Genomic DNA, 24,480 nt, shown 5'->3' on the forward strand with positions numbered 1-24,480 from the left:
GGGAGCCTGGGCTGCAGATGAGTCACACCTGGGCTGCAGGTGGACTCCTCCCTTGCAAACCCTGTGGCCCCGATCCTGACCCCACTTGCACCAGGGAGCCCAGGAGGGAGGCTCTGCTGCAGGGTATTGAACAGGGCAGGGGGGTCTCCTGTTTGGGGGGAGAAGCCAGAAGCTTTTCCTGCCCTTTTCCACCTCGTCTCTGTGCAGCCCTTCAAGGCACTGTCCAATTGTCCTGTCTGCATAAAACAAAAACAACCCAACCCCCCCAAACCACCCCCCCCCGCAACACATTTTTAAAGTTCATTGAATGTCAGTCAGCCAAAGGCCTGGTTAAAGAACCTAGACTTTATTTCACCTGGGTCAAAGACCCAGTTTGGCACATTTGTGTACATGCTCAATGGTGCCCCTCTGGAGGCAAAAACCCCGGCTAGCCCCCTGGCCCACCCCTAGCTAAGGCACTGGGTAGCCAATTTCTCCCATAGAGCTCAGAATGTATTAGAAAAATTATATAGAAAGGTTTATTGTTTTGTGTACATTGAAATGTAAGATAAAACATATGCAAAGGGACTTGACAGGAAGTCAAAGTTGAAGAAAAGATTTTGGAAGATAAAAGTGGAAAAATATTTACTTTCATTATTATCATTTTGTGTGGGGGTGGGGGTGTGTAGGTGTTTGCACATATGTGTATTGTTGGATTCAATATTTGGGAGGAAATAAGACGGTAAATAACAAATAACAAACTAGTTACAGATAGGTAGCCGTGTTGCTCTGCCATAGTCAAAACAAAATAAAAAAATTCCTTCCCGTAGCACCTTAAAGACCAACTAAGTTAGTTCTTGGTATGAGCTTTCGTGTGCATGCACACTTCTTCAGATACAAACTAAATATTGATGTATGTAATTTTTATTTCTTAATTATATTTAATGGTGGTATGGCTGTATTGTTTTTTGTAACATAAAATCATTCACTAAAAATTATTATTATTTTTTAAATTCCCCCATAGAGCTTATACCCTGCTGAAATCCCCTCGGTGCAGAAAGCTGTTCAAGGCACAGGAACCCGGAAACAGAAATGAGAGAGCAATCTGAATCCAAGCAGGGGTTGGGGTGTGTAAAAGAATTTGGGACCCCCCTCCCCTGCTGGCATTTGGGCAACCTCCTGTCTCTCCCCCCCCCCCCAAGCTCTGTGTCAGATTGATATTTATCCCCATTCAGAAAATAAAATAAAAAATGTAACCTTTCCTCTCTCTTTCTCTGTCTCCCTCTCAGGTGTCTTCCAAGGACGTGGGAAGAAAAGGTATGTTTGCAGGTGGCTGTGGAGCGGCTTCTGTAATGGGGTTTGCATTGGGATCTTATTCCTGGTGGATAATTATTCCTTCTTTCCGGTGGGTTGGAGGTGGCGGTTGGTGACATTGACCTTTTTCTCTTGCCTGTGCCTAATGGACTGATCTCTAGCCGTGAAGGGGGTCCAGGGACTGGGCAGACATGGATGGTTTTGCATCAGGGGAAAGGGGTCTGGGGTCTGACTCGGGAGAGGGGAGCAGCGATTTATGGAGACCTGTAGCAGCCAGGAGGCAAGAGTCAGAGGCCAGGGAAGCTTCAGAGCTGGAGGAAGAGGAGCAGGAGGCAGACTAGGCAAGGGAAGGGACACCCTCTCCTGCACCACTTGTCTCCCAGATCCAGGAGGGGACTGACAAGGGAGGAGCAGAGGGCGTTTCCATGCAGGCGCAGTCTCCAGCTGTGTATGCGCAGTCCCTAGGGAGAGAGACACAAACTGGTGGAGGGAGAGTGTGTTGAATGGTTTCTTGAAATGTAAAGGTTCATCATTGTTCCACCCGATGTGTATGTCTTTAAGGGGCCAGAGCAAAATAACGAGACCCAGCTTTACCGCTGTGAAACATAGCAGGTGCTGCTGAGTTGTGTTCATCAAGCTGGGTCAGCAATTGGGTCTAGTATATAAGGAGCAGCACCTAGCTCCTCTCCCATTACCCTGGGGGATGGGTTGGTGGTTGGGTCTGGTTTGTTGTTGATGTATTTAGTTTTATTTTTTTTTAAGCTGACCTAACTTCTGTGCATGTGCAGAGTTCATGTCTCAGCAAATCTTTTATACCATTTAAAATGTTGCATCTTTTGGCTAAATTACCATTTGAATAAAGGAAGGGAAGGGTAAGGAGTAGATTTTAAAAATAGGGTTAGACTTTTTTAAAAAAATAAGAAACTCAGCAATTCAAGTATTCACCAAAGCTAGCAATAGAAGTTGGTCAAATTGAATTTCTGTTAACTCAGTTCTAAGGGATCATGTTTCCTTCTCATCTGGCCAATATTGTTTTCCTGCAGCCCAAGCAAAGGGAGCGCTTCCTTTATTTACAGGGAATTGAGAGCAGGTGTTTATTAAAAAAATGTGGGCTATCATTTTGTGTGATTTCCCTCTGGTCATTCATGGAACAATCAGCCACACCCTTATATATGGGGGAAAATGGCCAGAGTCAGAATTCATAGGATCTTTAACATTCTCAGTCATTTCAGCCTCACCATTTGCAGACAAAATTTTCTGCCCTTTATTTATTTTTTAAGTCTATTTGCCAATACTTCTGCAAAAATTTTGTAGTCATTGTTTAGTAATGATACGGGTCTGTAACTTTTTTATATTCAATCTATCAGTGTCGGGTTTGGGAATCATCGTGATATGTGCCTCCTTCCAAGTGTCTGGTATCTTCCCTCCTCGCAAAATGCTGTTCATGACCTCGCATAACACCGGAGTTAATTGATCTTCTAAAATTTTATAATACTTGGCCGATAATCAGATTAGTTTGGGTTCCCATTTTTCCTTAACATAGATCACTACCCCTCTTTTTTTGTTCACTTTTGAGTTAATAAACTCAACCCCTAATCTGTTATTTGTCAAAATATGTTTATGTTTTTTGGCCACATGCGTTTCCTGTAAACAAATTACATCAAGATTCTTTTTCTTCAATACATTCTCAATTTTATTCCTGGATATAGATTTATATGACACTCTACATAATATGAAAGCTGATCCTGACAATGCTTTTTTTAATATCATTTTAAAAGTCAATCTTTAGTAATAAGGAATTCCAAGTGTATCCAATACCATCTGAATTGCTTGCAGAGGATCAACAATCCCTTTTATATTGTTGTTGTTTGTTGTTGTTTAGTCGTTTAGTCGTGTCCGACTCTTCGTGACCCCATGGACCAGAGAACGCCAGGCACTCCTGTCCTCCACTGCCCCCCGCAGCTTGGTCAGACTCATGCTGGTAACCTCGAAAACACTATCCAACCATCTCGTCCTCTGTCGCCCCCTTCTCCTTGTGCCCTCCATCTTTCCCAACATCAGGGTCTTCTCCAGGGAGTCTTCTCTTCTCATGAGGTGGCCAAAGTACTGGAGCCTCAGCTTCACAATCTGTCCTTCCAGTGAGCACTCAGGGCTGATTTCCTTCAGAATGGAGAGGTTTGATCTTCTTGCAGTCCATGGGACTCTCAAGAGTCTCCTCCAGCACCATAATTCAAAAGCATCAATTCTTCGGCGATCAGCCTTCTTTATGGTCCAGCTCTCACTTCCATACATCACTACTGGGAAAACCATAGCTTTAACTATACGGACCTTTGTTGGCAAGGTGATGTCTCTACTTCTCAAGATGCTGTCTAGGCCTGTCATTGCCCTTCTCCCAAGAAGCAGGCGTCTTTTAATTTCGTGGCTGCTGTCACCATCTGCAGTGATCATGGAGCCCAAGAAAGTAAAATCTCTCACTGCCTCCATTTCTTCCCCTTCTATTTGCCAGGAGGTGATGGGACCAGTAGCCATGATCTTCGTTTTTTTGATGTTGAGCTTCAGACCATATTTTGCACTCTCCTCTTTCACCCTCAATAAAAGGTTCTTTAATTCCTCCTCACTTTCTGCCATCAAGGTTGTGTCATCTGCATATCTGAGGTTGTTGATATTTCTTCCGGCAATCTTAATTCCGGCTAGGGATTCATCCAGCCCAGCCTTTCGCATGATGAATTCTGCATATAAGTTAAATAAGCAGGGAGACAAAATGCAGCCTTGTCGTACTCCTTTCCCAATTTTGAACCAGTCAGTTGTTCCATATCCAGTTCTAACTGTAGTTTCTTGTCCCACATAGAGATTTCTCAGGAGACAGATGAGGTGATCAGGCACTCCCATTTCTTTAAGAACTTGCCATAGTTTGCCATGGTCGACACAGTCAAAGGCTTTTGCATAGTCAATGAAGCAGAAGTAAATGTCTTTCTGGAACTCTCTAGCTTTCTCCATAATCCAGCGCATGTTTGCAATTTGGTCTCTGGTTCCTCTGCCTCTTCTAAATCCAGCTTGCACTTCTGGGAGTTCTCGGTCCACATACTGCTTGAGCCTTCCTTGTAGAATTTTAAGCATAACCTTGCTAGCGTGTGAAATGAGTGAAATTGTGCGGTAGTTGGAGCATTCTTTGGCACTGCCCTTCTTTGGGATTGGGATGTAGACTGATCTTCTCCAATCTTCTGGCCACTGCTGAGTTTTCCAAACTTGCTGGCATATTGAGTGTAGCACCTTAACAGCATCATCTTTTAAAATTTTAAATAGTTCAGCTGGAATACCATCACTTCCACTGGCCTTGTTATTTGCAGTGCTTTCTAAGGCCCATTTGACTTCACTCTCCAGGATGTCTGGCTCAAGGTCAGCAACCACACTACCTGGGGTATATGAGACATCCGTTTCTTTCTGGTATAATTCCTCTGTGTATTCTTGCCACCTCTTCTTGATGTCTTCTGCTTCTGTTAGGTCCTTTCCACTTTTGTCCTTTATTATGGAAATCTTTGTACGAAATGTTCCTTTCATATCTCCAATTTTCTTGAACAGATCTCTGGTTCTTCCCATTCTATTGCTTTCCTCTATTTCTTTGCATTGCTTGTTTAAGAAGGTCTTCTTGTCTCTCCTTGCTATTCTTTGGAAATCTGCATTCAATTTCCTGTATGTTTCACGATCTCCCTTGCATTTTGCTTGCCTTCTCTCCCCCGCTATTTGTAAGGCCTCACTGGACAGCCACTTTGCTTTCTTGCATTTCCTTTTCATTGGGATGGTTTTCGTTGCTGCCTCCTGTATAATGTTACGAGCCTCCATCCATAGTTCTTCAGGCACTCTGTCCACCAAATCTAAATCCTTAAACCTGTTCCTCACTTCCACTGTGTATTCATAAGGGATTTGACTTAGATTGTATCTTACCGGCCCAGTGGTTTTTCTTACTTTCTTCAGTTTAAGCTTGAATTTTGCTATAAGAAGCTGATGATCTGAGCCACAGTCAGCTCCAGGTCTTGTTTTTGCTGACTGTATAGAGCTTCTCCATCTTTGGCTGCAGAGAATATAATCAATCTGATTTCGATTCTGCCCATCTGGTGATGTCCATGTGTAGAGTCGTCTCTTGTGTTGTTGGAAAAGCGTGTTTGTGATGACCAGCTTGTTCTCTTGACAGAACTCTATTAGCCTTTGCCCTGCTTCGTTTTGATCTCCAAGGCCAAACTTGCCAGTTGTTCCTTTTATCTCTTGACTCCCTACTTTAGCATTCCAATCCCCTATAATGAGAAGAACATCCTTCTTTGGTGTCACTTCTATAAGGTGTTGTAAGTCTTCATAGAATTGGTCAATTTCAGTTTCTTCAGCACCAGTAGTTGGTGCATAAACTTGGATTACTGTGATGTTAAAAGGTCTGCCTTGGATTTGTATCGAGATCATTCTATCATTTTTGAGATTGCATCCCAGTACAGCTTTTGCCACTCTTTTGTTGACTATGAGGGCCACTCCATTTCTTTTACGGGTTTCTTGCCCACAGTAGTAGATATGATGGTCATCCGAACTGAATTCACCCATTCCCGTCCATTTTAGTTCACTGATGCCCAGGATGTCAATATTTATTCTTGCCATCTCATTTTTGACCACCTCCAACTTACCCATGTTCATGGTTCTTACATTCCAGGTTCCTATGCAATATTTTTCTTTACAGCATTGGACTTTCCTTTCGCTTCCAGGCATATCCGCAACTGAGCGTCCTTTCGGCTTTGGCCCAGCCACTTCATCAGCTCTGGATCTACTTGTACTTGCCCTCCGCTCTTCCCCAGTAGCATGTTGGACGCCTTCCGACCTGAGGGGCTCATCTTCCAGCGTCATAACTTTTATATGCCTGTTGTCTTTGTCCATGGAGTTTTCTTGGCAGGGATACTGGAGTGGCTTGCCGGTTCCTCCTCCAGGTGGATCACGTTTGGTCAAAACTCTCCACTATGACCTGTTCATCTTGGGTGCCCTGCTCGGCATAGTTCATAGCTTCTCTGAGTTCTTCAAGCCCCTTCGCCACGGCAAGGCAGTGATCCATGAAGGGGCTCTTTTATATTACCTTTCCTTAAAACCCATTCTGGTCTCTGCCTTGAAACTATTGTTGTCCTTAGAGGAGTTGCTGGGACAGAGAAATGCCCATTTTTGTATGCGGCCAACTTCTGTTTGGCAAGCATTCTTCGTGCATCCATTTGATGTTTCTGTGCTGGGAGTTTAAACAGGGTCTGAAGGCGAGTACCTACTCGTGAGCTGCCTCGGATCTCAGAAGCTCTTCTTGAGTCCTTTGAAAGAAGAGCAAGCAGCTGGAAGCCATTTCCAATTATTTTAGCTTAACAAATTTAGCTAAATAGTCATTAAATTTCTTCCATTCTTCGTGGTGTTCCTCCTCCTTCTGGTCGTGGATTCTTCCGGTTAGATCAGCTAGCTCCATAAAATCCATCATCTTCATCTACCTTTCTTCTACTGTTGGTAATTCTTGAGTTTTCCACTTTTTAGCTAACAAAATATGAGCCGCAGTTGTGGCATACAAAAATAAATTAACGTCTTTCTTGGGCAATTCCGAACCTATTATTCCAAGAAGAAAGGCCTCTGGTTTCTTTATAAATGTATATTTCAACATTTTTTTCAATTCATTATAAATCTTTTTCCAGAAGTCTTTCACCTTGGGGCAGGTCCACCGCATATGAAAGAATGTTAACCAGCCTATTAACCAGTATATTTGCAAAAAAATTATAATCCACATTAAGTAGGGAGATTGGTCTGTAGTTTTTTATGTTGGATCTATCCTGACCCTGTTTAGGAATCAGAGTAATGTAAGCTTGTTTCCAGGTTTCAGGTGCTCCCCCCCCCCCGTAAAATTGAATTAGATATTTCTACCAGAGGTTGTATAAGCCAGTCTTTCAATGTCTTATAATATTTCGCTGATAGACCATCAGGTCCTGGTGTCTTGCCAAGTTGCATTGAATTTATTGCATGTTCCACCTCCTGACTTGTAATTACGCCATTTAGTAGATTCTTTTTATCCTTCGGAATCCGTTGCAGTCCGTTGTTCTTTTTAAATTGCTCGATTTTCCCTAGATCTTCTTTTTCTTTTTTATACAGTTGCTTATAATATTTATGAAAGTTTAGATTTGAAGGGAAAAGGAAGAGTTAAAGAATTTTGGTTGCTGTGGTTTAGAGCAGTGTTTCCCAACCTTGGGTCTCCAGCTGTTTTTGGACTACAACTCCCATCATCCCTAGCTAGCAAGACCAGTGGTCAGGGATGATGGGAACTGAAGTCCAAAAACAGCTGGAGACCCAAGGTTGGGAAACACCAGTTTAGAGAACCCAACCCACTACCCGTGTTTCCTACTTATACTCACTTCTGCATGCGCTGTTCCTGGTGATCCCGCGATCTCTTGACTGGTTGTTTAAGGCCGGCCTGATCAAGCTTTGCTTCCTCTGGTTAACCCCGCTGGACCTCCAGTTATTTCCAGACCCTGGATCGATGGAGGACTGGTTATTCCTCCTGGCAAACTGCCTGGTGCGCGCTGGATCACCAGTCCTTCCTCGCTTCCAGAATCCGGGTAACCAAAAGTCCCTTTGTGCGTGGTCGCCATCTGTTGTAATTAAAAATATGCCCTTTTCCCTTATGGGGTATCCAAGAGCCCATATAGAGTCCTTACATAGGTTCCCTATTGGTAGGAGAAAATAACAGGCCAAGCAGAGAATATTGAGAAGCAAAGCAGCTAGTAAGCTTGATCTTTATTGATCTGTTGCAACAGGGTGCTCCCCTCACATGCAGGAAAGGAGGAGGACCCAGAAAAATAGTGTGCATACCCTTATAAAGACTTTTGAAATTCCACCCTGTAGATGAAGACCACCCCCAGAAACATCATACATACATCACAGAAAAAGGCAGTCTAAACAGAAATTTGAATATCTCCTTATTTATCTCCTGTCTGGCAGGTTACTTGATTGGATTGCCTGCGGAGCCTGGCCAGTCTTTTGTAGTGATAAATAGTGATAAATACTTAGTTCCTGGGCCAGGTCACAGGCTCACACCCTATTCAAACCCCCCATAAGACAGGATTTGTGAAGGAAAAGACAATGCGGAGGCTTTTCCATTTTGACCTTGCAGAGAAAAGATTTGGTCAGTTTAGGAATCAAAATGGTTCCAGGTTGGTCTTCCTGTGCTGATCTATGTATGTGCTTGGTTGGTACACTTAGGAACATTACCATATAGCTAAGACCATAAAATTCCTATCACAGTGGCGTAGGTATCTGGAGCTGGAGAAGTGACATGTGACAATAAATATTTAATTCTCCACCATGTGCATTTCTTTGACTGAGCAGCACCTAAAAGCCGTGCCCAGGGAGCCCCAAAACCCTCCCTTCTCTTCGCAAGCACTCTGCACATGCACGGGTACTGCAACGTCCTGTGTCCCTGAGCCAATTTTTTGCGGCAGAGGGAGAAACATGGGTGGAAAGTGAGGCTGCTGCTCTCTCCTCTCTCACTTAGCATCTCTGTCGTGAAAATAAGTTGTTGGCCTCCGTCTGTCTCGAGAGACAATGGAGGAGTTCCTGAGGGGGTTGAGGTCAAACCCTTGAACGGTTGCTATGTCTGCTGTGGTTGCAGAGACTGATGTGGGAGAGACGTGTTTTGTTGCAGCCGGGGCAGAGGAAGGCGTCCGGTTTTGCTGCTGCAAAAGTGCCAGGGCGTTTCTTCTCTCTGCACTCCTCCCAGTGGCCATTCCTCCTCTGGGCACCTGACTGCCTGTCTCCAGGCACCAGGGTCTTCAGCAAGGGATTCCCACATGGCGGGATCAGTGTTGCCAGCCTTCATGCCACGTTGGCAGACATCTTTGTGAGGCTCTTTGGGGCTGGGAAGAACTTCCGGCCACAGGCTCAGGGCGACTTTCCAGGCTGTGTTTGAAGATGGGCCCTGGGACTGGGTTGACGTCTGGCTTTCAACATTGTGCTCTATCCCCAGATAAACATTGCAATATACTGACCGATCACAGTGTCTGAAATAAGAATGGAGCTAGGTAGAGGCGAACAGGGCAATGTCCCGGCAGCTGCTACTACTTTAGGGGTCTGAAACAGACTTTTTTTTTACTTTACAATGGTCATTTTATAGTACAGAGCAACAGATCCATGAGAGAAGCAATGATCAGCTTCACAGTTTTCCCCACATCACGGTTTTTTACACAGCACACGTAATGCAGTTTGCGATGTATGGCCACATCTATCAGCCTGAAGAGCTCAGTTGTTTTGAGCTGATAACGCCAAGGTTGCAGCTTCGATCCCCAACTGGGCCAACTGCGTATTCCTGCATGCAGGGGATTGGACTAGATGATCCCTGGAGTCCCTTCCAACTCTGCAATTCTATGATTCAATGCATTTTATGAAACCGTTACCACCATGTGGACTTTGTTACGGTAAATTCCGGGTGCGGAGTTGCCCTGCCACCCAGCTCGTCGGACGGAGTCCGCGGGTCCTAGCGGAAGAAATGAGTTCAGCCGGAGACGGAGCAAGATGCGGAGATCCGAGTTTATTGCGCAATAGGTTCAAGATGAGGTTGAACCCCGAGAGTGGGGCGACATAAACTTTTAAAAGTTCCCTCCAGGTCCCAGAATACAGTGCAGAAAACGTCACGAATACATCACAAGAGGTGGGATTACACAGATCAGCACTTCAGGAAAGTGGGTGGTGGGTTTACACAAATCATCACTTCAGTAAGGTAGGGACTACATAGATCATCACTTCAGTAAGGTAGGCAGGGCAGAGGTTGCATAGATCAGCACTTCAGTAAGGTAGGGATTACATAGAGTAATAGAGATATGCATAAACGTTTCCTGAGTACAGGTGATGGCAAGACAATGGCACAGCTATGCATCGCCCATTACCTACCATTGCCCGGAGGAAGGGCTTGACTGGACCATCTGACAGGATTAAGGTTTTCCTGGGTACGTGACCTGCCGGTTTGAGGATTATGGCGCTGGGAGTAGCATCATGGAGTCCGGAGGGAATCGAGTAGAATGGAGCTTTGGCTGATTTTATATTATTTTCTGAAGTTTTCGGCTTCTTGCTGGTCAAGTGTATATTGTATATTAAAAGCGGAAACAAATGGATACAATGTAACAAGACTTTGACAGTTTTACGAGGTTGCTAGTTTCGGTTCCATTGTTCTAGCAGCGGGGAGCCGTCAACAACTTGTCAGGAGGTTAAATGAGGCGTGCAAGAACTCCCTGAGCTAGCTCCTGCAGGGGAATGCACGTTCTTGATTGGCTAAGGCGCAGCCATTATAGTCAATGGGGAAAACAGTACGATACGGTCTACTCATGTTAGAGATAGGGCGAACAAGACTTAAGAAGGAAAGGCTTATTTCGCCCGTATATAGAAGGAAAGGATATATGTAGAAGGAAAGGATATTATTTATAAAGTCAAGGGGTATAGTGTGGTGCTTGTGCAACAGTGTGGGGGTTCAGGAGTCACGGCAGAGCTGGGCGCCGTCGAGGTCATCGCCTCGGGCCCCTTACTCAAGAGGAGGAGGAGTGAGGAAAGGTACCCCCCCCCTCTCCTTCTGTATCAACTTCAAACCAGCTATGGATGATGTTGCCCAGCCCTAATGGGCACCACAACGACAAAGAGAAAGGGAGAGTGTGCAGTTTGTCTCAGAAGGAGGACCAGGGGCGTGTGGGAGTCCCTGGCTCGCCTTCCCTCTCTGACCTCACCCCTCCTGGCAGAAGGCTCCCCTTCTCCAGCTTCCTGCTCCCGCCTGGGGGCGGCAGCAGAGATGCTTCTCTCCCCGCTCTTTCCCAGGGGTGAGCTCAGCTCCAGAGTCTCTGCCAGGCCAGCGTGACTGGAGGGCGGGCGACAAAGGAAGCCTCTCCCCTCCATCCGCCCCCCCTAGCTAGCAAGACCAGTGGTCAGGGATGATGGGAACTGTAGTCCAAAAACAGCTGGAGACCCAAGGTTGGGAAACACCAGTTTAGAGAACCCAACCCACTACCCGTGTTTCCTACTTATACTCACTTCTGCATGCGCTGTTCCTGGTGATCCCGTGATCTCTTGACTGGTTGTTTAAGGCCGGCCTGATCAAGCTTTGCTTCCTCTGGTTAACCCCGCTGGACCTCCAGTTATTTCCAGACCCTGGATCGATGGAGGACTGGTTATTCCTCCTGGCAAACTGCCTGGTGCGCGCTGGATCACCAGTCCTTCCTCGCTTCCAGAATCCGGGTAACCAAAAGTCCCTTCGTGCGTGGTCGCCATCTGTTGTAATTAAAAATATGCCCTTTTCCCTTATGGGGTATCCAAGAGCCCATATAGAGTCCTTACATAGGTTCCCTATTGGTAGGAGAAATAACAGAGGAGGCAGGAGGGGAGGCGGCTCCATGGCAGCATCTCGGCGGCCTGAGGCCAGTTCTGGATGCTGCTCTTTGGAAGAAATTTGGAAGAAATTCAGAGGAGGGCAAAGAAAAACAATCAGAGATAAGTGTGGAGACAGAGGAAGCCCCTGGGGGAAAGTGTGAAGGAGCTTGCAGAGAGAGGTTCAGCTTGGAGGGGCGGAGGCAGAGAGTTAAGACCTCAGCAGGCTTTGAGGCCCAGCTGTTAGAGAACCAGAGTTGGGAGGGGTCCCCAGAGGTCATCCAGCCCAGCCCCCTGCAATGCAGGACTCTCAGATAAAGCATCCCATTCCAGACAGAAAGGGCTTCCTCATTCTCAGCTGGATTAGTGACCCCCACTCCGGCCCCTTCTGCCCCACTGCCTGGTTGGCTGGTGGCAAAAAGAGGCCAGAGCTCAGCACTGTGGGGCGGCAGCCCCCAGCAAAGAAGACAAACCACCCTGAGTTCTGCAGGTGAAGGGTGGTGCACTAGTAATAAACAACAACAACAACAACAACAACAACAACAACAATGACACCCAGGACTTACCTTGCTAGCTTTTGCCTTGGTACTTGTGCTGGGACTCGCCTCCTCCTTCTCCCCTTCTGTGATTGCTGGAGAGGGAGCAAAAACACCCCAGAAGTCACAGCTGAGCAGGGGGAGCCCAGGGTGGGGGCCCAGCCTCTTAAGCAAGGGGTCTGTGGCCAGAGCGGAAAGGCTGGCCGAGTTGGGGGGGGGGGAGAGAGAGAGAGAGAGAGAGATGGCCATCCAGAAGGAGAGCCAGGCTTTGACCTTGTTTGCCGCCCTTGCTCCTCCCAGAAACACGCCTCCTGCTGCTTTTGGACTCTCCTCAGGGCAGGAGACCCATCTGCTGACCCAGTTCAGGCGCCCTGAAGCAGGATTGCGACCCACCAGCCAGGCGCCGCTTTCCCAGCCGTCTTCAGGGAAGACCTGGAAAAAGAGCCCTGCAGCTGCAAGATCAGGCCCAAAGTCCAGTCCAGCCTCCTGTCCTCACGGCAGACAAATGCCCCTCAGGACCCAGGAATCCAGATAGACTGCCTCTGGACCTGGAGGCTCCATGAGGGCCTCTGAAGAAGCTGGCTGCTGGATCAGACCTGCCCCCTCCATCCTCACACAATATAGGGTTGTGGAGGTGGACTGCCTCCACTGTACAAAAGCAGTGCAGGATTTCTTGTTCCAGAAAGGAAGTAAAGACCACACATTTTCCAGCATAAGAACCTAAAAAGAGCCCATCTAGTACAGCCTCCTGTTCTCCCAGGGCCAACCATGTGCCCATTGTGGGTTAGGGCATGAAGCTTCATAGTATAATTTCAAGTCTGGCAGGGCAAAGCCCCCTCTTTCTTTCGCATCCGTTAACAACTTAAACTGAATTCTTGGCTTTTTACTCTGCCAGATATATTTTGAAATGGTTCTTTGCCATTCTTTAAAAATCATTGTCCCCTTGATTATTGGAATTGTCTGAAATAAAAATAGCATCTTAGGCAGCACGCTCTTCTTAATCGTTGAAATTCTCCCCCAGAATGAAACTTCATTCGACCCCACACCTCTAAGTCTTTCTTTATTCCATTCCACACTGGCACATAGTTATTCTGAAACAAATCAATACTTTTGGGGGTTAAGCAGATTCCCAAATATTTAACTTTTTTCACCACTTCTGTCCCTATATGTTGTTGCATTGTTTCTATCATACCTTGTTCCGTATTTTTTGCGAGTATTTTGCTTTTTTTCTTATTTAATATAAACCCTGCCACTTGACCAAATTGTTCAATCTCTTCCAAAACTGCTTTTACACTTTCCACCGGTTCTTCCACAGTTATTACCAGATCGTCAGCAAAGGCTTTCACTTTATACTCATTCTGGCTTACTGACACACCTTTTATTGTTTCATTTTTCCTTATTGAGTTTTAAGAAAATCTCCAGGACCATTATGAATAACAATGGTGAAAGAGGACATCCCTGCCTCGTACCTTTTGATATTTTTAATTCTTCTGTAATCATATAATTTACAATTAGCTTTGCTTTTTGTTCAGTATATATCGCTTTTATTCCATTATAAAATTCTTTTCCCACCTCCATATATTCTAAGTTTTATAACATAAAATCCCAAGATATGTTATCAAAGGTCTTTTCTGCGTCCACAAATATTAAAACCGCTTGTTTCTCGTTCCTGGTTGTCAGATATTCTAACATATTAATTATATTCTTTATATTATCTTTCATCTGTCTACCAGGAAGAAAACCCGCTTGATCTTTATTAATAAGTTTTGGTAGTATCTTTTTCAAAATTATAATCCGTATTTAACAATGAAATAGGCCTGTAATTTTTAACTTGAGTCAAGTCAGAATCTTGTTTTGGAATAAGTGTAATAAAAGCTTCTTTCCACGTCTCCGGCATTTCTCTATCCTCTAACCTACCTGCTGACAACGCCTGAATTCCAAGCAGCTGCCCAACTCTTCTGCCCCTTCCCTCCTGAAAGCTTCTATCAGCTAAGCCCCTTGCTATAAGCCCCTTTTATGGTTGGTAGCCCAGGGGGAAAACTACCTACCTACCTACCTATTATTATCATTATCATTATTATTATTACTACTACTACTATTTGTATACAGGTCTCAGGGCTGTTACAACATAAAATCATGATATAAAAAAACAAAATACATAAAACAAAAACAACCCAACCCCCCCCCAAAAAAAACACATTTTTAAGGTTCATTGAATGTCAGTCAGCCAAAGGCCTGGTTAAAGAACCTAGACTTTATTTCACCTGGGTCAAAGACCCAGTTTGGCACATTTGTGTACATGCACACCGGCTGGGCACCTCAATGGTGCCCCTCTGGAGGCAAAAACCCCAGCTAGCCCCCTGGCCCACCCCTAGCTAAGGCACTGGGTAGCCAATTTCTCCCATAGAGCTTATACCCTGCTGAAATCCCCTCGGTGCAGAAAGCTGTTCAAGGCGCAGGAACCCGGAAACGGAAATGAGAGAGCAATCTGAATCTGTTAATGGGAAAATCCGAGGGCTCCCTTGGACAAAAACAAAGACACCAACCAGGATAACTTGGAACAAAACAGCAGTCTGTAGGCTTGGCCTTTATTGATCTGTTGCAACAGGGTGCTCCCCTCACCTGCAGGATGTTGAATTTGCAGTGTCCCAAGCACAGCGGAATGATGAGGAGTACGTGCCACATACTCTATATTACTTTATTTACACTTCAAAGCTGGTAGATTACAGAAAAACATCTTGCCTCTGCTGGAGCAGAGAAAGCATCCTCTCTCCTCTAAAGCACGGAGAGAAACTCTGTGAAAAACAGGAAACGAGTGTACGTCACATCCAGTCTCCTTTCCCGTGGGAAAACCCAACAGCAATTGACTGTGGAATGTAAACACCTGTCTCGTGACAAGCACTTCGCTGCACAGTGAAGAGAGCAGAAACCAACATCCTCCCCCTTTCTGTGAACATCACTGGGCAGCGTGTTCGTACAATATCAGTACAAACCCAACTTCTGCACATAGGTACAGTGTTGATCCCTTGATACAATCTTGGACAATACATCAGCAGGAATTTCATTACCTAGCATATAGGACACCGTTACGAGTCCCTTCTGAATACGTTCCCTAGCATGTTGCAACTTCAATTGCAAGTGCTTCGTGCTTTGCTTACAACCTTCAGAATTCAGCAAAGCCAAACATGCTTTGTTGTCCTGGTAAACCTGGATTGGACATTTGACAGGAATTTTCATGTCTTTGCACAATTGTAACAACCATTCACAATCCTTAAGTGAATAAGACAGTGCATTCAGTTCAGCTTCACAAGTACTTAAGCTAACTGTTGTTTGCTTCTTGCATGACCAAACAAATAGACCATGATTGTACATGTAGCAAACTCCAGACGTGCTTTTCCTGTCTGTAGTGTCACTTCCAAAACTCGCATCTGCAAATATCTCAAGACCACCAGACTTCTGATTGTTAAATCTCAGTCTGTAATGCATAGTGCCTTTCAAATACTGCGCTACGCGTTTCAGAGCTTTCCAATCCTTAACAGTAGGATTGTTGACTTGTCTGCTTAGCAAATTACAGCTAACAGCAATGTCTGGTCTTGAACATCTGGCAATGAAGTTTAGCTTGCCTAGCACACTTCTGTACAGTGTAGTGTCAGAAAATGCTTCTTCAGTGTCATCTACCTGATAACCTGTTATCATCGGTGTGTCTACAGGGTTGGCATCCATCAGGTTTAGTTTGCTTAACACATCAGCAATTTTCCGTGACTGGTGTACTAGAATGTTACCATCTTGATCTCTCTCTATTTCAAGAGATAGGTAGTTGTTTACCTCACCAAGATCTTTCATGTCAAAGTGTTCTTTCAGTTGAGCTAGGGCGTTATTGTACATTGTGACATCATCCCAAAAGAATAAAAGATCATCAACATAAAACAAGCAATACAATTTCTTTTGCCCCTCCTCTTTGATAAATACACATGGATCAGCTTTCCCTTGCTGAAAACCTAGAGAAAACAATACCTCAGTGAGTTTTGTGTGCCAACACCGTGCACTTTGTTTGAGACCATAAAGGGACTTCTTCAGAGCACAAACATATCCCTGTTTTACCTGTACACCATCAGGTGGAAGCATATAAAGTGATTCATCTAGAGATCCGTACAGAAAAGCTGTATTCACATCATGGTTACTAATGTGTAGATTTTCCTCTGCAGCTAGCTTGAGCATAAGCCTAATGCTCTCATACCTCACTGTGGGTGAGTAGGTCTCGTGATAGTCTTCACCTGGTACCTGTGCAAAACCTCTGGCTACCAATCTGGCTTTGTGTCTGACTATCTTGCCATTTTGATCAGCATTCGCTTTGAAGACCCATTTGCTTCCAAGCAGTTTCATTCCTGGAACTACTGGAACTAGTTCCCATGTTTTGTTCCTTTCCAAGGAATCAAGCTCAGCCTTCATGGCATTTAACCATGGCTCAGCTTCCTTTGAATCCAAATCCTGGATTTCTTGGAAACTTGAAGGTTCAAATACCTTCTTGGAGCTTTTAACAGCTGTTACTGCTATCTTAGCAAACTCATCAGCAAATCTCTTTGGAGGTCTGCCTTTTGTTGCTCTTTGTGACCTGCAAATTAGCCTTAAGTCTTCAACACTCTCCTCTTCCTTCTTAGGAGAAAAGTGACCTATTGTGAACAATGGTTCCTCCAATTCTTGATCAGAGCTTTCAGAGGGTCGCATAGAGGCTTTCGCACTCTTGAAATCCTCTGAATCACCCGATTCAGTTTCAGACTCAGAATCAGAACCTTCATCAGTGGGTGTGGGTTGCTGTGGCTGCTTTTGACTATCCTCAGTCTCATCACTGTCATCAGGATAACATTGGAAAATTCCCGCATTCTCCCCCCACTTGGCATTGTACTCAACACTTCTTGTGAGCTTAATTGTCTTAGATTCAGTCATCATTATTCTGTAAGACCCTTTCTGATAACCTAGAAAGATACCATGCAAACCACGCTTGTCTAACTTGGAGTTTTGTGGTGAGTGAACCCACATGTCAGAACCAAAAATTTTCATGTGTTTGATGTATGGCTTCTTGCCAAACATCTTCTCATAGGGGGTACAACCAATCGCTGAAGATAACCTGCGATTATAACTGTAAACAAAACACGAGAGAGATTCGGCCCAATAATTCTCTGGAAGATTGGCATCATGCAGCAAGGTTTTTAACCCTTGAAGCAATGTTTGATTTGCCCTCTCGCAAAGTCCATTCTGCCATGGCGAGCGAGGACTAGACAAATCGTGTTGAATTCCTTTCTCAGACAGAAAAGCTTCAAACTGCTGAGAAGTAAATTCCCCCCCGCGATCAGTGAAAAGAATTTTTATCTTCTTACCATGCACATTTTCCAACCAAGCACAGAATTCCTTGAACCTTGGAAAAGCCTCTGATTTCTGCTTGAGATTGTACACATAAATATACCTGGAAAATGCATCAATGAGAACCATGAAGTACCTGTTTCCACCCAAAGAGGGCGCTAGTGGTCCAACCAAATCAGCATGAACAATTTGGTATGGTTCTGTAGCTTGCCTACTAGACACCTTACCTTTCGCAGCCATTTTCACCTTGTTTGCTGCGCATGCCTTGCACTTCATGTGGTACCTGCAGGGTTTAATAGTCATACCTTCAACCAAGGCAGGCATTTTAGATACTGCCTCAAAATTCAAATGACCAAATTTTCGGTGAAAATCATGAATACATTCTGCATGCAAACTTTTGTTAGTACCTGCAATGCAACAAGTTTCATCCTGCACAACATCATCATAATATAAAACATACAAACGATCAACATATTCAGCATGCAATACATAATCATTTTTCTTTGTGATGATGCACTTTTTGTTCTTAAAGGAAACATCAATTTTCCACTCATTCAGCTGTCCAACGCTGAGCAGATTATGTTTGGCATCCGGCACATAAAGCACATCCTGTATCGATAAGTCCAAACTGTGAAGAACAACAGTTCCGTAGCCTTTACTGGGGATTGTGTGGTCATCTGCCTGGTGAATCGCACCTTCCTGCGGTGTAAAAGACACGAACAGTCGCTTATCGTTGCACATGTGGCGCGTTGCAGCCGAATCAACAACGAAGAAAGATCTAGACGTCTTCTGGACCTTTGCAACCTTTGAAGTGAAGCGTGAGACCATTGCCTTGTGCTGCGTTGTCCTGGACACCGGACCTTTGCCTTTGCTTTGGCCTTTTCCACGCGATGAGCTTTCGCTGCGCTGCTCTGTCTTGGCCCTGGGATATCTGCATTCCCTCTTCATATGGCCTAGACGTCCACACGAGTAGCATTTCACTGCCTTCAAAGCTTTGGCGCCATCTGGTGCTTCCACTGCACTCTGGGATGACATCTGTGAAGACTCCCCCTTGCCCATGCAGCTATCACCCTGGCGGTCTGCTTCATTCTGAATCATGGCAGTATCACAGGCTACTCTGAGCTGAGCATGTGGCTGATTGGCATCAGATTCCCCATTTGCATCAGCCAGCCTTCTGCAGCTAGCCATCATGACTCTGGCATTAGCCTTCTGCAGCATTAAATAAGCTGCGTCTCTGCTGCTTCAAATCACGCTGCTTTATACAAGCTGCGTCACTGCTGCAGCTGCTTTATTCCAAAAGCACTTTTAAAAGGTACTTTCGGTTTCCCCCAGCATAGGAGCTTGTTCCTTTGAGCCTTTGCCTGTTCCCGGCAAAACAGCCCTAAAAGTTCAGAGTCCAGCCATAAAGCCATTAATTAGAAGCTGGCAGGCTGCCCGGAGCATGAGCACATACCTCATCAATCATCTTGACGCGCATAGCAGATACCGTCCGACCCGTCCCTCTGCATTCCGATCCTTTTGCCGGCATTCTGATTCAAATTCTAAATTCCATTCTCAAGATGACTGCGTTTTCTGGGCCCATAACCAGGAATGTTGAATTTGCAGTGTCCCAAGCACAGCGGAATGATGAGGAGTACGTGCCACATACTCTATATTACTTTATTTACACTTCAAAGCTGGTAGATTACAGAAAAACATCTTGCCTCTGCTGGAGCAGAGAAAGCATCCTCTCTCCTCTAAAGCACGGAGAGAAACTCTGTGAAAAACAGGAAACGAGTGTACGTCACATCCAGTCTCCTTTCCCGTGGGAAAACCCAACAGCAATTGACTGTGGAATGTAAACACCTGTCTCGTGACAAGCACTTCGCTGCACAGTGAAGAGAGCAGAAACCAGAGAGCAGAGGAGGGACCCAGAAAAACAGTGTGCAAGGCCTTATAAAGACTTTTGAAATTGCCACCCTGTAGATCAAGACCACCCCCAGAAACATCATACATACATCACAGAAAGGAGGGGTGTAACCTAAGACCACCCCTCAGATACATCACAGCTACATCACAGAAAAGGCGATCTAAAACAGAAATTTGAATGTTGTTTATCTCCTGTCTGGCAGGTTCCTTGATTGGATTTCCTGGGTAGCCTGGCCAGTCTTTTGTAATGATAAATACTTAGTTCCTGGGCCAGGTCACAGGCTCACACCCTATTCAAACACAGACATGCCCTTAAGACAGGCTTTGTGAAGGAAAAGACAATGGGGAGGCTTTTCCATTTTGACCTTGCAGAGAAAAGATTTGGTCAGTTTAGGAATCAAAATGGTTCCAGGCTGGCCTTCCTGTGCTGATCTATGTATGTGCTTGGTTGGTACACTTAGGAACCTTACCATATATCTAAGACCATAAAATTCCTATCACAAATCCCAGCAGGGGTTGGGGTGTGGTAGGTCTGGGGCAGAATTCTTACACCCTGGGGGAAAAGCAGCATTGCTTTCTGTACAGCTTGACTCTGTGCAAGCTTCTCAAACACGGCTTTCTTCTGGGACACTGCAGAGCCACCCTTTCCCTTGATTTATTCCTGCTGGGCGGAACCGCTTTGAGTCTCGGTCCCCATGGACTGCTCCTTAGCACTGTCTCTGTACTTCAGGGAGGGGTGGGGTGGGCAATAATGTTATCGTAAAAAAGGGGAAAGGGAAGAGGCCTCCCTCTGATTGAGTGAGTGAGTGAGTTCACTTACATGCTGGGCAGCTCAGTCTGGAGAGCAGGAGACCCTTAATCTCAGGGTTGTGAGTTCAAGCCCCACATTGGGTGAAAAGATTCCTGCGTTGCAGAGGGTTGGGCTAGATGACCCCTGGGGTCCCTTCCAACCCTACAATTCTATGCCATTTTCCCACAATGAACTGTGCTCAAAACAGCTTATAGCAAACATCCAAAACACAGAAACACAGAGCATGAGAAGTACAAATATACAAAATGCAGAGCATGTCGGAAGATTAAGAAATGACAAACATAGCATAGCATTCTCCTTTGAAGCAAATTGTGCCTTCTAGATTTGTTTCAGATTGATAGCCTGTATTTTAAGAAAGGGAATGTAAATATTTAAGTATAAAGATACATTAGCAGAAGATGCCTGAGCTGCTCTTGCTCACCTGGGCGCCCTGAGAGGCAGGAGCAGGAGGGGGGGAGTGGGTCACTCTAGGAAAGAAGGAAGCCCCACATGCTCTTCCTCTTCTTTCCCCCTCGCAGCATTCCAGGAGCTGACGCAGAGCCCATGGCAGACCATGTCGACCACTAACAACATCGCCCAGGCACGGAAGCTGGTGGAGCAGCTGCGGATCGAGGCCGGGATCGAGAGGATAAAGGTGCGCCAGGAAAGAGGAGGGTCACCTCCCCCCCCCCCACAAGTACACCCCACAGGGCCCTCAAAGCTCTCCCGGGGGCAGGGGCATCCTGGGCTGTCCAGACTACTTACGCACCCCACTCCTAATGCAAGAGCAAAGAGCCCCCCCAGCTTCTCTGGCAATGGGGGGCTGAGTGTATCTGCCCACCCCTCTTGTCCGGGGTCTCGGGGAGCCTCTCTTGGGGTCTGGCTCCCAGAAGAGACCTTGGGACAGAAATAAAACTCTGGCTCCCAAGCCCCATTGCTGCACCTTCCAAGGTCTCCAAAGGAAGGGAGGGGGCGGGGGGGCATGGAGGGACCCCTGCTAAGCGTGGAGCTGAAACGCAGCTCCCGTCTTGTCCTTCAGTGTTTCCATCCTTGTCTCATGGTTCTCCTGAGATTAGTCCAGACGCGGTTCCTGCCTTAAATAAATGGGGGGCATGGGCGTGGCCAGGATTTATGTTCCAGGGGCACGGGACACCCCAGCCCCATCCTGTGCTCCATCTAGCAGATTCGGAACGAAATGTCTCAACAACAGTTGCTTCAAATTACTTCCTTTTTACCACCAGTGCTCAGAAAAAACTGTCAAAATATTTCCACAATATTGACTTTTAGTTAAGTATTTTTCTTTATTTCCTTGACTGGGTGGGCACCTGCCCCCCCCCCCAGCTATGCCCATGATGGTGAGGTGCTTCGTATTTCAGTAATCTGAAGCAGCCTTCCCCCCCACCCCATCGCCAGTCCCTTTCCTACTAGCCGGGGGGGGGGGCTCTGCCTCCAAAGTCAGAGGCAGTGACGCTTTTTCGTGGCCGGCAGGCAGGCAGTCTCTCTTGTGCTAGAGTCCCACCTGCGGACTTCCCCTGGCACATCTGCACAGGCTGAGAGGGGGACCTGATCCTGCTGCTGCTGCTTTCATTCCTCTCTCTCCTTCTTCCCCACTCAGGTCTCCAAAGCCTCCTCGGAGCTCATGAATTACTGCGAGCAGCAGGCCAGGAACGACCCTCTGCTGGTGGGCGTCCCAGCCTCTGAGAACCCCTTCAAGGATAAGAAGCCCTGCACCATCCTATAGCCTGCTCCTGCCTGGTCTGTCTCTTGGCGGCATTGGACACCCGAGGCGTGCCAGGGGCAGAGAGGGGCTCATCAGGGTGCAGACTGCACCAAGCCCAGGTCCGATTCTGACCCCCAGGGGGATCCCAATCCCGGGAACAAAGTTGGCCAGGGGGAGGAGCACAGGGGGTGCTTGGGGGCGGGGGAGGCGGGCATGCCCTTTTGGAAACCGCCCTGATGTCCGTCCGGTGGGCCGGGGTCAGCCTGGACGCCAAAGTTCCCCACTTTGGCCCTTGGCAGGTGAGACCAGAGGTGTGGCTCTGTGGGAGATGGGCTCTCTGCACATGCGTCTGCGCACTGTGCCCCTTTGCAAATGACCCACCCTGGAGTCCTTGGTTCAAAAGCCTCACAGGAGCAGTGGGGAGAAGGCAGGAACCATGACCTGGCCCCCGCCATTCCCCAAGGTGGCTCCTGCCTTGGAAGTGCCACGGACCCCCTGCAGAATCCCTGACAGGGCTGGGTGGGGGGCCAGGGGGCGCCTTCCTGTCCCCACGGAGGAGGAGAGTCTCCCTTCCTTGGGGAGCAGACCCCCTCCTGTGCACTCCTCCTAACCTGAGCCCCTCGTCCTGCTAGGGCTGCGTCTCCCTGCATGAGTCCCCCATAAACAACTCCCTCCTTCATGAGAGAGCGAAAGGCTCCTTCCTTGATGTGGGGGGAGCAGAAAGTGGGCATCTTCCTGCCCCCCACCTGGCAAGGGAGAAAGGAGGTTCTCTCCTTGGGGGAAGAGCGGAGGGAACTCTGCGGACGACAGCCCTGCAGGAAGAGGCCGAAGGTGGCCTGTCTCGTGGGGATGGGGGGCAGGCCATGGGACCCCACAGCCCAGGCACCTGTTCCTGAAGGAAAGGAGGGAGGGAGCGAGAGAGATTGGAAAGGCCCCGTCCCAAAGCCCCTTGCCCCCTCGCTCTGCCCTGGCATCCCGGCCCCCGAGAGGCATCCCTACAGCTATGTCAGGGCAAAGCCAGCAGGTTTGCTCTCGGATGCCCCCAAGGGAAGGAGGCCTCATTTGGCAGTCGGTCCCTGCTGTCCTTGGAAAAGAAAAATGGAGGGGCCACAGTGGAAGGGAGGGGGCAGAAGGAGCTCTGCTTTGCTCCTTTCCCTCCTGGGGTTTTTGGAGGAGTGGGGTTGACACGCACCCCCCATGGCCATGGCGTTGGTGTGTCCTCTGCAGAGAGTCTCCCGCGGAAGGAGGTTCGGCGGAAAAGGACACCCCCCAAAAAGCCCCCCCAACCCTGTGGCGTCTGCGTTCTCCACCTTGTCACACATAGAGCCAGATGGGGGGGGATCCAAAGGGGTGCCCCTGCTGCTCTGTCCCATTCCTTCCTTCCCTTCCTCGCCAGGGGGGTGGCCTTGCTGTGACTCAAGCAGCCCCCCACCCCCAGATTTTTTCAGCCTTCCCTGGGCATTTCTTCCTCCTCCTGCTGGGCTGCTGACCCCTGAGAATTGAACCAGAGAATGTCTGCTCCCTGCCCCTCTTCACCTGCTTGCCCAGGGCCATTGCTGCACCAAAGAGGGGGTTTGGGCAACTGGGCTGGGGGGCAAGAGAGAGACGCCCCAGGGCCGCCGCCTCCTCCTCGGCAACCCCCTCCCCACCCCGCTCTCCTGCCCCTCGCTTGCAAGCTCTTCCTTCTGCGCTGCTCCAGTTGAAGGAGGAGGGGGCACGGCTGTCCTGTCCCAGCACCCCACTCCGAAGCAGGGGGACCCCCCTAAAAACCCACATCTCTTCTCCGGAGATCCAGGCCTTACGTCCCCCTGACTCTCCAAAGGTGCCAATTTGCCCCCTTCTCTCTTTTTGCCAAACTGATGAAATAAGTACTTTCCGAGGTTCTCTTTTTAATTTAACAAGCTTAAAATGCATTGATTTCAGAGGTGGTTTTTCTTTTTGGAGAAGAAAAAAAGAATGGCTGCCACACAGGTGTTTTGTGCTTTTGAATTCTTTCTCCAATTCCTTGTTCTTATTTGCCAAATCCTGATATTTTTGCCAAAAGCAAATCGAGGTTTGTAAAGATTGTATTTTTAGGGAAGTGAAAACCCGTGTCCGTAACGTAGGCTTGATCATCTCTCTCCTCCATGGTTTCCTTTCTCTTTTTGCCAAGCCCTTCATCATTCTTTTCTTCCCGTGTGCCATAGACCAGTTTCTTTCCTCGCACTGTGTTTAATATTTTGTGGAATTGCTGTTTAAAACATTAAGGATATTGATCACACAACGAATTAAAAACTCACTTTTGCTGGAGCGTCTCGTCTCTGCCCTTTTTCCAACCGGGGGGGGGGGGGGGCTCTGAAAACTTCCATTTAGGGAATTGCACAGTTTGGGGGCCTGTCCACACCTCCCCTCTCCCCATCCTCTGTGCATCCTCTATTCCCCTGGGGAAATCCGTGCTGAATCCAGAGTTGGGAGAATAAACTCAAGAAGACATCTGCTCCTCT

General features: G+C 47.1%; 1 protein-coding gene across 1 annotated transcript; it reads left to right on the forward strand.

Moving 5' to 3' along the window:
* Positions 1-1,268: 1,268 nt before the first annotated feature.
* GNG7 (G protein subunit gamma 7) lies at positions 1,269-24,286 on the forward strand. Its single transcript, XM_079961075.1, has 3 exons — positions 1,269-1,296; positions 20,817-20,932; positions 21,893-24,286. The coding sequence occupies exons 2-3, from the start codon at positions 20,852-20,854 to the stop codon at positions 22,016-22,018; spliced, it is 207 nt and encodes a 68-aa protein (XP_079817201.1). The 5' UTR covers positions 1,269-1,296; positions 20,817-20,851; the 3' UTR covers positions 22,019-24,286.
* The last annotated feature ends 194 nt before the right edge of the window (positions 24,287-24,480 follow it).

This window comes from Podarcis cretensis (assembly GCF_951804945.1).
Source record: "Podarcis cretensis genome assembly, chromosome: 18".
NCBI classification, from domain to species: Eukaryota; Metazoa; Chordata; class Lepidosauria; order Squamata; family Lacertidae; genus Podarcis; species Podarcis cretensis.

Coding starts and splice junctions, on each gene's coding strand:
- GNG7 (XM_079961075.1), top strand. CDS start 20,852: ATGTCGACCACTAACAACATCGCCCAGGCACGGAAGCTGGTGGAGCAG. Junction 20,933..21,892: donor CCGGGATCGAGAGGATAAAG/GTGCGCCAGGAA, acceptor TTCCCCACTCAG/GTCTCCAAAGCCTCCTCGGA.